This window comes from Schistocerca cancellata, chromosome 4 (assembly GCF_023864275.1).
Source record: "Schistocerca cancellata isolate TAMUIC-IGC-003103 chromosome 4, iqSchCanc2.1, whole genome shotgun sequence".
Taxonomy (NCBI): domain Eukaryota; kingdom Metazoa; phylum Arthropoda; class Insecta; order Orthoptera; family Acrididae; genus Schistocerca; species Schistocerca cancellata.
In genome coordinates, this window is record NC_064629.1 from 732,890,141 (window position 1) to 732,902,603 (window position 12,463).

General features: G+C 48.1%; 1 protein-coding gene across 1 annotated transcript in view; it reads left to right on the forward strand.

Moving 5' to 3' along the window:
* Positions 1 to 12,463, forward strand: part of LOC126184523 (serine proteinase stubble-like) — a 366,220-nt gene that overhangs the window by 130,581 nt on the left and 223,176 nt on the right. The window contains exon 3 of the mRNA XM_049926923.1: positions 3,776 to 3,922. Within this exon, the coding sequence (XP_049782880.1) occupies positions 3,776 to 3,922 (147 nt within the window). The remainder of the gene's footprint in view (positions 1 to 3,775; positions 3,923 to 12,463) is intronic.

The window sequence follows — 12,463 nt, forward strand, 5'->3', positions numbered from 1 at the left end:
TCAGCATTGCTGTGACGCATCATCTGAGAGCCGCCTTTGGAAATCGATGGATTGTCCGAGGTGGTCCTGTGTTCTGGCCATCCATGTCAGATGACCTAAAGTGTTTGGATTTCTTCTTCTGGGAGGCATATGAAGTAGCTGGTGTACGGAACTGTTTTGGGAACAGATCACCTCGCCGCTAGAATTGCTGTCGCTACTGGTACAGGTGCTGGCATGGCAGGTATCTTCGAACGAACACGACAGTCAATGGTCCGACGATGTACTGCATGCATATAGGACAGTGGTCGAGCTTTCGAGGAGTTCCTGTGAACGCCACTGCTGTAATTAGCACGCTAAACTACCTTACATATAAATCACACCTAACATGAGACCATATGTACCATAAGCAAATATATTTGTTTTGATATCCTTTATTAATATGAACGAACAGTTTCGGAACACACTGAACATGACTGTCGGAATAGTCACATAGTCACACACTCACTGTAGTAGACTTTTCTTCTGAGCAGCAGAAAAGGCTTTGGTGACATCGGGAAGTCATGATCCCATCTACATTTCTGAAATAGAAAACTAATCAGTTATCGTCACTGATGTGGTGAATTTAACCACTTAAATTTATTTGATATGCAAAAAATATATCTATTCAGAAATACGATCACCGGAAATACAAATTGGTAAAGAACAGTCAACTCGGAACCGTCTAACAATCGATGTTTCCAGTCATTATCGAAGCGTGTACTTCGTCTCAAAACTAGAGTGTACCTATATCATTAAGCGACAATCCCGGAACCCGGAATCCAGTATCGGTTGCAGGTTGTCTGTCTAACGGTCCCCAGGGGTGCCAGATATTTGATGTTCGGAATTTCACTTAGTAACTGACCGAATTTAAAAAATTAGAATGTTACTATAAGCTACTCGTTAAGAGGTATTATCTTATGCTAAAAGCTTAACACAATAAGACAAGTATTGTAGTTAGAAACCGTGTATTTGTCTTGTGGCTATGTAACTGATACCCAAATACCCAAATACCCAAACTTCATTCATCCAGTATCTGAGAATGATAGCACACACAGTTTCAAACTTTTATGGATCTTTTCCTCTCTGACGCCTCCACAAAATGACGGAAGGAAAAAAGTTTATTGCTTATTATATTTTAGCGGTTCAGACATGACGTTTTAATTCATTACTTCTTTACTAATAATTCTATTCACAACACACTTTGCAGACAATGTCTACCCGTACATATATCATTGAATTCAACTGCAACATTATTTCATTTTACGATAGACATTTCAGCAGATATGAGTCATAAACATTGAGATGCGTGAGAAACCAGCTTTTCATTCAAATGGAGCGCAAATTACCCAGATTATATTCGTCCAGTGTTTGATAATGAGAGGACTTTGCGACTTCCAACATACTTTAAGTACAATTTCAAACCTTCCTTATACTTTTTCTCGCTTATGTAACACATTAAACCTTTCAGACCCTCTGGTTACAATGCCATACATCAATTTCTACTGTGTCTTAGCTGCAACAGAAGTATTTTCTCCCAATATAAACCTGAGGCACACATTTGTGTATGTTCAACCTTTTCATCATGCTGAAGTGTTGCCAACCGTTGGTTATCATTACGAAAATATCAGCAAGTCAATGTAACAGCTCGTAACCACCAGAATACATGGATGTGGTTGGTTTGTTATGTTCCACTGTATGAGTCAGTATTGTTATTTTTCATGGCAATTTTCGCATGATCATTTTACTGTTTATTACAATAGAGAATATTTCGTAACTACTCATTGTAGTCAATAAAATGAAGCTAGGTGTAAAACGTATATCTTGAAAATGGGCACATATTTTTGTACAAATCTTGCACCTAAAATCATTAAAAAAATCATCTAAGAGCATTGCCACATAAATAAAAACTTTCCATCCTCCAGAAAAAAATCAAGTTTGTAGAGTTAACTCATTTGTGAAGTAATCAGACTTTTCAAGCATTTTATACATGGGAGTTAGATTCTTGAAGGAATCGGGGGTTTACTGGTAAGTACTGTCACACCTTTATCTGAGGTAGAAGCTCGTGACTGTATCAACGAAATTATATTTTAAAGTCGTTGTGAACGGCTTCTTCAGTTCGTACGGAAGTATCGACTAGAAATTATAAAACGGCAATATTATCTTAAGTAAGCGTCCGGCTCTTGCTCTATTAAATGAATAAGTACTGCGCTGAGATGTGATAGAAGTACGACAGCGCAAATAAGTACCCTTGCTGGTTGTAACAAAAAAGCAGAGGCAATTTTCATGCCAAGCATGCAATAACTTCCATTAAACTACAACCATCCGAATCAGAAAATAAGGCAGTAAGTTACATCTAGTAATCACATTCGAGATCTATCGATCAGTTAATTGTTACATCCACAAATTTTTTTGCGCATAGGGGGCTATCAGTATCCATCAGTAGCATGTTTGCATGGATAGTTTAATGTGGTTTGAGAATATCAAAAGAAGTCCTTCCACACGTTACCTTGCTGGACAAACGTGCCTTGTTATAACCATCGATGTCGCTTATAACATCTTACGGTTCTTCAACTACATAGAATTTCCTCAGTAGGCTTCTGAACAGGGTATAGACAAAAAGTGTGACGGGAATAGCTTGGATTTCTGTTCAGCTTCACAGTTTGTGAGAGATTAGTGAGGAATGGTCGTAACAACTGTGGGGTTCTTAAGAAAGGCAAATGCAAATACCTCTCATCAGATAAAAAGTTTTCCGGAGTACATGCTGAATCGCCCGACTCTTACTGAGGCTATGAAATATTGTTAATGCTAGTGACTGACGAGAAGTGGCTGGTTTGAATCCTGAAAGTGGATGATTTTTGCTAGCACATTTTGGCAGACAAGAAGAATAGGGGAGCTGGTGAACACCAGATCCTGAGCACAAGACTATGCACCAATATTCAAGTTATATTGAAATCTACTGCAGCGTATTGCAGAGGAAGTGGGTAAGGTTGATAGTGATCTGTCAATCAGGAGGTACAGTCAGCTGGGTTAGGATTTATCACACATCTGCACACAGTCTGGTGATAAGTGGCTGGACACCACCACCCACGTCTCTCCGACTGGTCAAATGCTGGTGATGAGAGTCGCTCCAACGCCAAGAATCGATCTGGAAGCCTTTTGGTGGAATGCCGTGCCTCTAGAGTACCGATATGGTTACAGAGGCGATGTTCCTTAGGATAATAATTATTTAAAATGGATATATCAGTCAGGATGACACATATCCCTTTGTCCTGAGAGACCGAAAAACTATTCCGTAGTAAAATCATTTCTTATGCCTCCTTCTTCTTTTCCTGTTCTTCGTTCCTCTGAGCCACATCATTTAGCCATTCTTTTCCTGGCATGACTCTTAATGTTTCCACATAACATTTCATGAACCATTAGGTAAGACACAGATGGATCATTGTAGCAGTCCAAAGGTATCTTTTGTGAGAAGGGAGATTACGAAAAGTATATGAATAGACTGTTTTCAAATTGTATCATTTTATGTTTTATAAGCTACGTAAGTACTAATGCTGCTTACAGTTTTAAAAGCTCTCTTAGCTATGTTGCGTGCAATGTGATTGAAAATTTTTAAGCAGAAGTTGTGCAGAAAGTGAATAACAAAGAATCATAGAATAAATGAAACAAAAAGGGAAACTCTAAGGAGTTTTACTTTATGTTATCGTTTTCCTTTTCACGTGACAGTGCATGTGATACTGATTAAAATGTCTGATTTCAGAAGCAGCGGGCTCTCCGGGTCTTTCCGAGTTGTATCAGAAACTGCAGCTTTGGAACGCGTCGACTCTGGCACGAGAAGATCTGGAAAAGATTTCGGAAGAAGCCAGGACCCTTTCGATTAACGACACCAGGTTCTTCGAGGATCTATGTGAGTTTACATACACAACTATTTCATGAAAAGGTCGAGTCCATAGCCGTGAATAGGCGTTGGTCTCTGCGGAAATTCTTTCCCCTTTTCTTTCTATTTTCAGATATTATCTTATAATATATCCCGTATTCTGTGTCAGATATATTTGTGTACTTCTTGTTATTATACTATCGGAACCCTCATATTACAAAGTATACCGACTGTCAACATCACAGACTAATTGCAGACCTGAATGTTTTCAGGCTTACGTTTTGGGAACAGAAATTGATTTCAGAGATAGACCAGTAAAATTGAATTGACCGAGAAGTGTACGTAGGTTTTCATTTAGCTTTCTATTAACGCAAAAATATGCGTCTGTAAAGAATAGTTTTATTCTCAATCGTGTGTGAAAATGAGGAATGAGTAAATTATTATCACTCTAGAATATTCCAATCGCTGACAGCAAATTTCTTCGTTCTCACCGAACTTTCATTGTATTCACAACTTCTATTTTTTTCCCCTTACTGGCCTATGATCCTTAACTATTGAAGTATAGGTATTGTAAAGGATTTTTTTTTTTGCGACTACACAGAAAGAAACTATGCATATAACTTACAGATACCGGCTTCATTTCAACTTACTGGCAAAATAGTACCTGACAGGGATATGATGTGTTTTCATTAATATTTAAGATGTGTGCTTGCACTGTCTTTTAGAACAAATTATATTCTACAAAAAACTATAAGAACAAAACCTATTCGGTTAACGTAACCAGATTTAGCATGTACTACTCAATATTTGTAATAAATTGCATTCCATTTCCTCACTTAATCAGCAGTTACCGACAGTATATAATTAAGCGAAATTAATAGTGATGTATGTATGCAGACAGTTATGACAGAAAATTTGTACCAAGGCCGGGATTCGAAACCAAGTTTCCTGGTCACTAAACAGACCACTATGCCAATCATGCATAGTGGTCTCGCACAATTGCGCAGACTATTCAAGCATTCCTCCATCCTCGATCCAAACTCCCATTCACTCCTGAGCCCACTTGGTATTTCCCCTAATCTCGAATAGCATTGCAGAGGCTCTTCAACTGAATTGGAACTTTTTTGTATCTCGCCTGGATAGGCGGCGCGTGGATCTGCTCCTGTGAACTACTTCTGCAAAATAGGCCGAGAGTGAAGGACGCCAGTATGAGCAGGAAAAGGTGAAGTACTTCGGTACTGCGTGTAAATTTAAAGCACCTTTACTGTAGTTTTTTCCCTTTATTGTTAATTTCACACCTGATACAGGTAGGCCAGCAGCGGCATATTACGCCGCTCTTCGGCCACAGATAAAACTAAAGATACAAAAGAAGACAATCGTAGAACAGAAAGGGTGGATGTACAGAAGTAGACATACAAAATTAAAACACACGGAGGCGTTCACGGGCGCAGAGTCCATGATAAGAATGTTCATGGACGTGGACACGCACAGAGATGATAGATGGCACACGCGAACGTTGGAGCACAAACGAATAACCACTGGAACACTTGAGCACGAACACGACGCCACACACAAACAGTAGGTTGATCTCCAGCGCGCGAATGTCCACATAACATGTGCGAGTCCGGGGACCTGCCAAGAGGGGAAGAAGGGAGCGGGGAAGGGAGAGGGGAGAGCAAAGATGCCATTGGCAGAGGAGATGGTAGGAGGAATGGAGATATGGGGGTAGGGGAAGCCTGGGGGAGGAGTGGGGAGAAAGGGAGGAGGGAGGGAAGGGGGAGAGAAGGGAGAGAGGGTGCCCATAGGAACAAACACAGGAAGAGGGAGGGAGGATCAAAGTTGGTAGGAGGGGTAGATGAAGGAGAGGAGGGCATCATCAGGGAGGGGGAGCTGGCGGAAGCCACCTTGGGAGAGGGTATGGAGAGTGGAGAGATGGAGAGCAGGTGGGACATGGAAATACAGGCGCAGCAGCGGACGGGTGCGGGAGAGGGTGGGAGAGACCAGCGGGTGAGGAGGATCGAGTTTACGGGAGGTGTAGAGGATCTGTACCCGTTCAAGAAAATGGAGGAGGTGGGGGAACGGAATAAGGTCGTACAGGATCCGTGTGGGGGAGGGGAGACGGATGCTATAGGTGAAGCAAAGAGCATGGCGTTCTAAGATCTGAAGGGATTTGTAAAAGGTAGGGGGAGCAGAGATCCAGGCAGGGTGGGCACAGCAAAGGATAGGATTTATAGGGAGGGATTTATAGGTATGTTGGAGGGGTCCAGACCCATGTACGGCCAGAAAGGAGCTTGAGGAGACAGAGTCGGGAGCATGCCTTGGCTTGGATTGTCCAGAGGTGGGGGGTCCAGGAGAGGCGACGGTCGAGGGTGACGCCAAGGTACTTAAGGGTGGGGGTGAGGGCGATAGGACGGCCATAGATGGTGATATAGAAATCGAGGAGGAGAAAGGAAGGGGTGGTTTTGCGCACAATGATCACCTGGGTTTTGGAAGGATTGACCTTAAGCAACCACTGGTTGCACCAAGTGGTGAACCGGTCAAGATGGGATTGGAGAATGTGTTGGGAGCGCTGCAGGGTGGGGGCAATGGCAAGGAAGGTGGTGTCATTGGCGTACTGGAGAAGGTGGATGGGGGGGGGTGAAGGCGGCAGCACGTCACACGTCCGCCATATACAAAAGGTACAGAAGAGGGGAGAGGACGGAGCCTTGGGGCACACCGGAGGAGGGGGAAAAGGTGTAGGAATCCGTGTTACGGATGGTGATGTAGGAAGGACGTTGGGAAAGAAAGGAGCCGATCAGACGGACATTGTTAATGGGAAGGGCGAAGGTTTGGAGCTTGAAGAGGACACCGGAATGCCACACGCAGTCATAGGCTCGTTCAAGGTCAAGGGAGAGGAAGATAGCGGAGCGACGGGAATTAAGCTGTTCGGGGAGGAGATGAGTGAGGTGAAGGAGAAGGTCATCGGAAGAGAAGGACGGCCGAAAGCCACACTGGGTAATGGGAAGGAGGTGGTGTTGGCGGAGATGCTGGTGGATGTGTCGGGTTAGGATGGATTCCAGGACCTTGCTGAAGACCGATGTAAGGCTGATGGGACAGTAGGAGGAGACAGCAGACGGCAGTTTACCGGGTTTATCGAACATCAGGATATGGAAGGTTTTCCACAGGTCGGGGTAGTAGCCGGTGGACAGGACTACATTATACAGCCTGGCCAGGGTGGAGAAGAAAGAGGCAGGAGCTTTCCGAAGGCGGCGATAGCTGACATGATCGTGATCAGGAGCGGTGTTGCGTTTCGTGTGGAGTGTAGTGATGAGATCCTGTGTAGTGATAGGGACATTGAGTCCGGTGTGTGCAATGTTGTCCAAGTACTGGAAACCAGGTGCGAGGGGAGGGACAGAGGTGTCAGTTCAATCGCGGACATCTGGGAAGAGGGAGTAATCGAACTGTGGATCGTCGGGAATGGTAAAGACATCGGAGAGGTAGGAGGCAAAGTGATTGGCCTTACTAAGGTTGTCAGGGAATGGTTGACTATCATGAAGGATAGGATAGTAGGGGGGGGGGGGGGTTAGATCCGGTAAGGCGGCAGAAGGCTGACCAGAACTTGGAAGAGTTTATAGGAAGTGTAGCATTTAAACGGATGCATGTCTGTCGCCGGTCCCCGAGTTTCTTAGCCGCGAGTAAGTTTCGAATGTGTCGTTGGAGTTGCCGGTGGCGTCATAGTGTGTCTGGGTCACACGTGTGGAGGAAGGAATGGTAGAGATGGCGGGATTCACGGAGGAGGAGAATGGCCTGTGGGGGTAAGGTAGGATGGTGGGGGTGGATGGCGACAGAAGGGACTTGGGCTTCCACGTCCTCAGACCAGGTCTGCTGGAGAAAGGAGGCGGCATGGGTAATATCATCAGGGTGGTGGTAGGTGAAGGGGTGGCCATTGACCTGGGTAGATAGGGTATCCCAGTAGGCATTCCAGTCGGCACGGGAATAATCATGGAGCCGGCCGCGGTGGTCTAGCGGTTCTGGCGCTGCAGTCCGGAACCGCGGGACTGCTACGGTCGCAGGTTCGAATCCTGCCTCAGGCATGGATGTGTGTGATGTCCTTAGGTTAGTTAGGTTTAAGTCGTTCTAAGTTCTAGGGGACTCATGACCTCAGCAGTTAGGTCCCATAGTGCTCAGAGCCATTTGAACCATTTGAATAATCATGGACGTACTTCAGGGGAGGTTCATTACGAGAGTCAGGTCGGGGGCGACCACCATCTGAAACAGTGAGGAGGACAGGGAGATGGTCACTACCAACGGGGTCCAGGACATCTACCGCTATGCGGCCAAGGAGGTTAGGGGAGGAGAGGATGACATCAGGAGTGGAGTTGGATTCAGGGCAGGTGTGCTGGGGAATGGGGACAAGGTCACCTTGGAGGGAGGAGAGGAACCGATGCTACTGCCATAATTGGGTGGCGGAATGACTATGGATGTTGAGGTCGGCAGCGATCACGTAGGAGGAGAAGGTACGGTCAATGTGTGAGAGGAAGTCAAAAGGAATAGGGGCGTGAGGGCGGACATAGATGGTGGCACAGGTGATGGTAAGGCCGGAGAAGAAGAGACTAAGGATCATGTGTTCGGTGGGGTCGGGAAGGACAGGTTGGAGCCAAACTGGGATCTGGCGGTGGTGACCAATGGCAACTCCGCCACACGCTATCAGGAAGGGATTATCAGAGCGGTGAAGGAGGTAAGGAGAGGTGTGTATGGTGTGGTGGGGCTGAAGAAAGGTTTTATTGAGGAGGAAGGCATCCACACTGTGTGTGGCGAAGGTGTGCGTGAAGAGGTTCTTGTTGGCGGAAAGGGAACGGATGTTGTTCAACAGGATACAATGCTGTCGTGCCATGACAGGGATTTAGACAAGGGTGTCGAGACGGGAGAAGGTAAAATGGGGAGTAGGTGGCATAGATTTTGAGGTGGAAGATGGAACGGGCGGCGAGGGATATCTGCTGGAGCGTGTGTGAGCGCTGGAACGGGTGGACATTTTGGAGAACGATGGTGAGTAACCTGATGATGTCCTCAGCGTTGGGGAGGGGGGAGCGAAGGGAATTGCTAGGAGGGGTGGGGGCGTCCAGAGGGCGGACAGGGACGGTGAGTTCAGGAGTGATGGGAGGGGGTCAGGCCTTACATTTTTGGGAGTACGTGGGATGTGGGAGATTACAGGTGTTCCACGAGGGAGGGGACTGGAGGTTGGGGCACTAACGGAGGAAATGCGCTTGTTTACAGTGTGGGCAGATGGGGGCCTCGCGGCACTCAGATGTTGTATGCACGTTATAGCGCAGACACCTCTGGCAGCGGAGGAATTGAAGAGGGGAACGGGAGGGGTCGACGGTGTAGCGTTGGTTGAAGAGGAGGGCACACTCCTTCAGGAGACGGTCAATGGAGGGGGCGTGTTCTGAAAAAAACCCGCATAAGGTGGGTGGGGCCGGCTGAGTTGAAAATGCAGCAGACCGCCCATACTTCCAACGAGGGATGTGCCTTGAGCTCCGCCAACACTTCCTCCTCTGTGATCGTGGGACCAAGCCAAGTGATCACGGCGGAGAGGGTCAGTGGGAAATGCGGGGGTTGGGGTTGGTGGGAGGGAGAAAGGGAAGGTGCAGGGGTGAGGGAGGCATTGGGGCCAAAGCGGTTGATGGGGATGCGGGAAAGGATGTCAGTGAGAAGGATAGGGCTGGGGGAGGAGATGAGGACGGAGTCACGGTGAGGAGTGAAGAGGGAGATGGGGGCACTGGGAAAGTGTTGGTGGAAGAAGAGAGTGAGGTTTTGGGCCTCAAGGAGGGAGGGATCAGGACAGGAGAGGAGGTATCTGTAGGAGGATGGGGAGGAGGAGGAGGAGGGATCAGGGGCAGGCAGGGAGACATCCTTGGCGTCCTGGGGGGAGGGGAAGGAGGAAGGGGCTGGGTCTTTTTAGGAGCAGAGGAGGCAGGGGTGCCATTGGGGCGTTTGGTGGCGACGGAAGGGTGAGAGGATGAGTGGGGGACAGGTGCAACGGGAAGATGGCGGGAAGTGGCAGGTCCCGATGTGGACACTGGAGCCGGCGCCGGAGATGGCGATGGTGAATGCGATGGCGATGATGAGGTGACGATGACAGTGAAAGCGAGAGCGGGGCGTGGGCCATGGCCCTCCAGGCCACCACTCTAGCAGGGCCCACAGAAACGGAAGGAGCAGAGGGAGGGAGTGGAGGGAAGGGGTCAGAGGAGGAGGCGCAGGAGGAAGGAGCCGGGGAAGGGGCGACAAAAAGCGAAGGAGATGGCAGAGTGAGGAGCGGGGGGATGGAATGAGGGGGGGGCGGGAATTGGGCACACCATTTGATGGTGGTGGTGGCAGCGGATGGGCACGTGTAGACTATGGCAGTAGTGGTGGCAGTGGTAGTGGTGGTGGGATTCGACATGATGCGAGGGAAAAAAGGCACAGAAGAGAACAATGGACTTACAAGACGGACGAAACACAGAGGAAGGCAGACGAGGACCGATGAAAATCCGACTGAGGCCGCTGGCGGGGGGCGACCGCAAGGCAGGAACTCTGGCTGGCTGGCTGGCTGACAGGAACGCTGGCTGGCTGGCTGGCTGGCTGGCAGGAACGCTGGCTGGCTGGCAGGAACGCTGGCTGGCTGGCTGGCTGGCTGGCTGGCTGGCTGGAACGCTCGCTGGCTGGCAGGAACGCTGGCTGGCTGGCAGGAACGCTGGCTGGCTGGCTGGAACACTCGCTGGCTGGCAGGAACGCTGGCTGGCTGGCTGGAACGCTCGCTGGCTGGCAGGAACGCTGGCTGGCTGGCAGGAACGCTCGCTGGCTGGCAGGAACGCTGGCTGGCTGGCAGGAACGCTGGCTGGTTGGCTGGAACGCTCGCTGGCTGGCAGGAACGCTCGCTGGCTGGCAGGAACGCTGGCTGGCTGGCAGGAACGCTCGCTGGCTGGCAGGAACGCTCGCTGGCTGGCAGGAACGCTGGCTGGCTGGCTGGAATGCTCGCTGGCTGGCAGGAACGCTGGCTGGCTGGCAGGAACGCTGGCTGGCTGGCTGGAACGCTCGCTGGCTGGCAGGAACGCTGGCTGGCTGGCAGGAACGCTGGCTGGCTGGCTGGAACGCTCGCTGGCTGGCAGGAACGCTGGCTGGCTGGCAGGAACGCTGCTGCTGCTGCTGGCTGGAACCGCTGCTGCTGCTGGCTGGCTGGCTGTCTGGCTGGCTGGCACCTGCAAAACCCTAACACTTCAATTAATGACGAAAGCTACAATCGAAGGGCGCTATTCACAGCGAAGTACCGCCGGAGATGCTTTACTGTAGGAAGAATATCAGTACATAAATTGTTAATTAACTTTGGTTGAGATGAGCACGTAGGTGCAAAGCCGTACATCAATCAAAGCTAACATCGACTAGAAGTTACAAAGGCAAAATCTGTAGTGGCTCACCCACTATGCAATAGAAACAATCTTGCTAGGTCGTCTGCTCGTGATCAAAATGGGGTGAATCTGGAGCGCCGCTCGTAGAGCTGCGCAGCGCCGGCTTGAGGGCGCTGTCGTCGGTGTGGATCTTCCGCTCTCGTAGTGCCAACCGAAGAACTTTTACCCTGAGATCCTGCCTGAAAGTCGGGCATAGGTACCTTAATTAAATGGAACTATATGGTCTCAGAGACTTTTCACGTCTTAAACATTTGTAATGTATCTATACATTCGAATGTTCGAGTTTTTGACGGAATACCAGGTGAGCTGAGGCGTGAATGGGAATTTGGACAAGGAGGGAGGCGTGCTAGAGTCGTCCGTGCAGTTGAGCAAAGCCACTGTGCCAGGGTGGCGTAGTGGTTAGCGCATCTGCCTTAGTGAGCAAAAGACATGGGTTCGAATCCTAGCCTTGGTACAAATTTCGATTTGTCACTTCGGTCTGGATATATGCATCACAGGTGTTGAGACTTGAAAAGGTCTCTGCAACCATAAAGTTTCATTTGAAATGAATAGTGTACGAACAGCATTTTCACTGATACCTAAACGCCGTTTGGCGCTATTTGGGATGTTAAATTTCACAAAATTCATCTACTTGAAGTAATACTGCGTTCACGTTACGTGCTAGTAGTGAAATGTAAATGACTTCAGTGATGTTGTGTGAAATTTACTGCTGGAAGTTCCAAACGAATCGTTTGAAATCAGTACACTGTGAATGTACTGATCATACAACAGGCCGAGAAACCAGGTCTACACTTTTATGAACGATATTGGAGTACGAAAACTTAGAACCAGCTGAACATGGTCATATCTGGGATCATGATGTAAGATGACCTGTTGGTTGATAGCCAATCATTTCGCTAATTCAGTTGTCGGTTATAATATATATGCTGGCTTGTGCACAATGCCCATCAGGTAGTGCTCCCAATAAACACCTGACAAATGGCAAGCTCGTGGGATAATTGAAAGCTGTAAACGAAGTCCTGCGTTCAGAAAATCCTCAGAAACAAACAAATGAAGATTTAATGTTTGATTTTGTTTACATTACAAGCACAGTATTCTTTGTGCAATGTGTCGTTATCAACGCTACACTTCCTGTGCCGACAGTAGCACG